General features: G+C 41.5%; 1 protein-coding gene across 1 annotated transcript in view; it reads right to left on the minus strand.

Moving 5' to 3' along the window:
- Window positions 1–555: 555 nt before the first annotated feature.
- The window catches only part of LOC106821656 (heat shock factor protein 1-like), a gene marked incomplete at its 3' end in the record, with an annotated part of 11,423 nt that continues 9,478 nt past the window's right edge, over window positions 556–2,500 (minus strand). The window contains 2 exon segments of the mRNA XM_014826546.1: window positions 556–694; window positions 2,128–2,266. Coding sequence (XP_014682032.1) covers window positions 556–694; window positions 2,128–2,266 — 278 coding nt within the window.

Here is a 2,500-nt window from a genome sequence, read left to right on the forward strand (position 1 = left end):
TTGATTACAACGACGGTGGCGCCACTCAAAGCGCACGATCTGATGAGTTGCACAAAACCACTTTTCAGCCAAGAGCTATATACAGACCGAGGGTGTTTCTTATTTATTAATTTAAAAGCAAAAGGATTGTAATATCTTATAAACGACATATAGTTTCAGTTATAATATGGATAAATTTGCCCTAAAATGAATATCGTTCGGTTAAATAGCATTTAGGTATAAATATAATTGCACTTTTGTGATTAGCCCTCGGTCTGTCATTAAATAAAAAAAGAGTCACTATCTGGCTCATATCTGTTAACAACGTTAAAGTAACCTCAGCAAATAAAGACACAAGCTATCACTACAAGCTATTTGCAAAAGGCTACAGTATACCAATCACAACAATGCTTATATACAGTTGATCTACCTGATGTCACATAATTTAAATTTGATTACATGAAAAACTATTATTAAATCACTAATCCTTTTCCAACATTTTATATGATATATGCTTATCACGATGCTTATGGTCGCACTAGTAAATAAGCAACAGGGTTTCCTAAATATACATACCCCGAACAAAGCTCCCGCATCCAAGCTGTATGTGCCGTTCGTTAGCAGTTCACATAACGAGTCTAAGTCATGCTGCTGCTGGTCTACGTGCTCGCTAATCTCCGACCCGTGAACAGCCAGCGAGGACTTCTCTGCTTGTCTGTTCATAACACAATAAACAAGTAATCCAAAAAATTAAAGCATGCCTACCTAGCAGATAGGCAAGCGTGCACCACAGTCAACTGCACTCAAGCAATGTTTACACAGAGGGTCACATGCCAAAAGCATGTTTTTTGAAATTTTTTCAAGAAGGGTCGACATGGTGATCGAAACCACGAAAGGTCCAAAAAACAGGAGCCAATCTCATTCATGAAGCTTTGGAGAGGGAGGGGGGAAATTATAGACAGTGACACGCATTCTCCCATTGCTCATGAAGCTTACTGCATGCATTCCTGAAAAATCGCCACACCCAAACTAAATGCTTGCAGTGCTTTTCACAAACTTAAATTCATTAAAGTTTATTCGGTTGGTAGATAATAGATCTATCTTAGTTAATTTGTATTCAACCGTGTTGATTCAAAACGTACTGCTGACGTTTCGCCTCCTATCAGGAGGCTTTCTCAAAGCTGACTAAAGTTATCAGATTTGACCACCAGATGGTGCAATGGTCAACAGCTTGGTCCACACGTGACTGAGTCCACACAACTTCAACTCACATCACATATCAACCACAAACTGTCAGTGGTACGAGCGCTATTTGATTGTAGAGATAAGACCATAATGGAGAGTGAGGACCGGGAAGCTGAAGCGCCACCTCGAGGATGCGCTAGGTAAATGCGACTACCCCAATTGGGCACTCGACAAAGTGTGTCAACATCCTATAAGAAAACGTCCACTGAGAAACCGAAGGTGATGATTGTCCTACCATATGTTAGAGGCGTCACAGACGTAGTACAACGTCAACTCAAAATTGCAGTCGTGGCATCAACAGACAGACTGCTTGAGACCTTAAAAAGGCATTTAGTACATCCGACGGACAGAACAGATATACACAACGTTACAGACTGTGTCTAAATGATACCGTGTGCAATGTGTGGAAAAAGTTATATTGGAGAAACCAGCCGCAAACTTGAAACCCGCCTTAAAGAACATAAAAAGGACGTAGACACCGTAGCAGCCAAATCTTTCACAAGGACCCAACGAAAACAGTTGGCTACCGAAATAACCAAATCCACGATCACGGACCACGTAGCGACTGCCAACCACACCATTGATTGGGATAATTCGAAAATTATCGATCACAAGCCAATAAAAGATCAGGCGCTGGATTAAGAAAGCCATCTGGATCCGCAAGACCCCGAACATCAACCGTGACGAGGGGGATACAGACTCAGTCATGTGTGGACCAAGCTATTGACCACCACACCATCTGGTGGTCAAATCTGATAACTTCAGTCAGCTTTGAGAAAGCAGGCGTAACGTCAGCAGTCCATCTTGAATCAACACGGTTGAGTAAAAATTAACCGAGATAGTTAAATGTTGCAATTTAATTCGGCAACACTAATACCAATGATTGCATCACATATAGTTTACTCTGATATGAAGTCGTTGCTGCTCTGGCTTGCACAGCCATCGCCCGCATCTGCTGTTCGACAAATGGTCGTCATCGGCGTCTGTGGTTGAGTTATGATTGGCCCCTGCTCATCTACAATACCAGATGACGACGGTGTGCCTGCACAGAAACACGGGTATCACGATATCAGTGGATCACTCTGGCATGTAGAAAAACCTTGTGTAACTACTTTATACGCTCACTAGCAATGGGAGTCAGTGAAAACTCTCCACGCCTGAACATAAGTTGCACGAGCTGATTGATGACCAATCAATCATCAAACAATTATAATGATAAATTATCACCATGAAAATATTAGTGCAAATCTAACGTGCAACATTTTAAACGACATTT

This window comes from Priapulus caudatus, unplaced genomic scaffold, assembly GCF_000485595.1.
Source record: "Priapulus caudatus unplaced genomic scaffold, Priapulus_caudatus-5.0.1 Scaffold81, whole genome shotgun sequence".
NCBI lineage: Eukaryota > Metazoa > Priapulida > Priapulimorpha > Priapulimorphida > Priapulidae > Priapulus > Priapulus caudatus.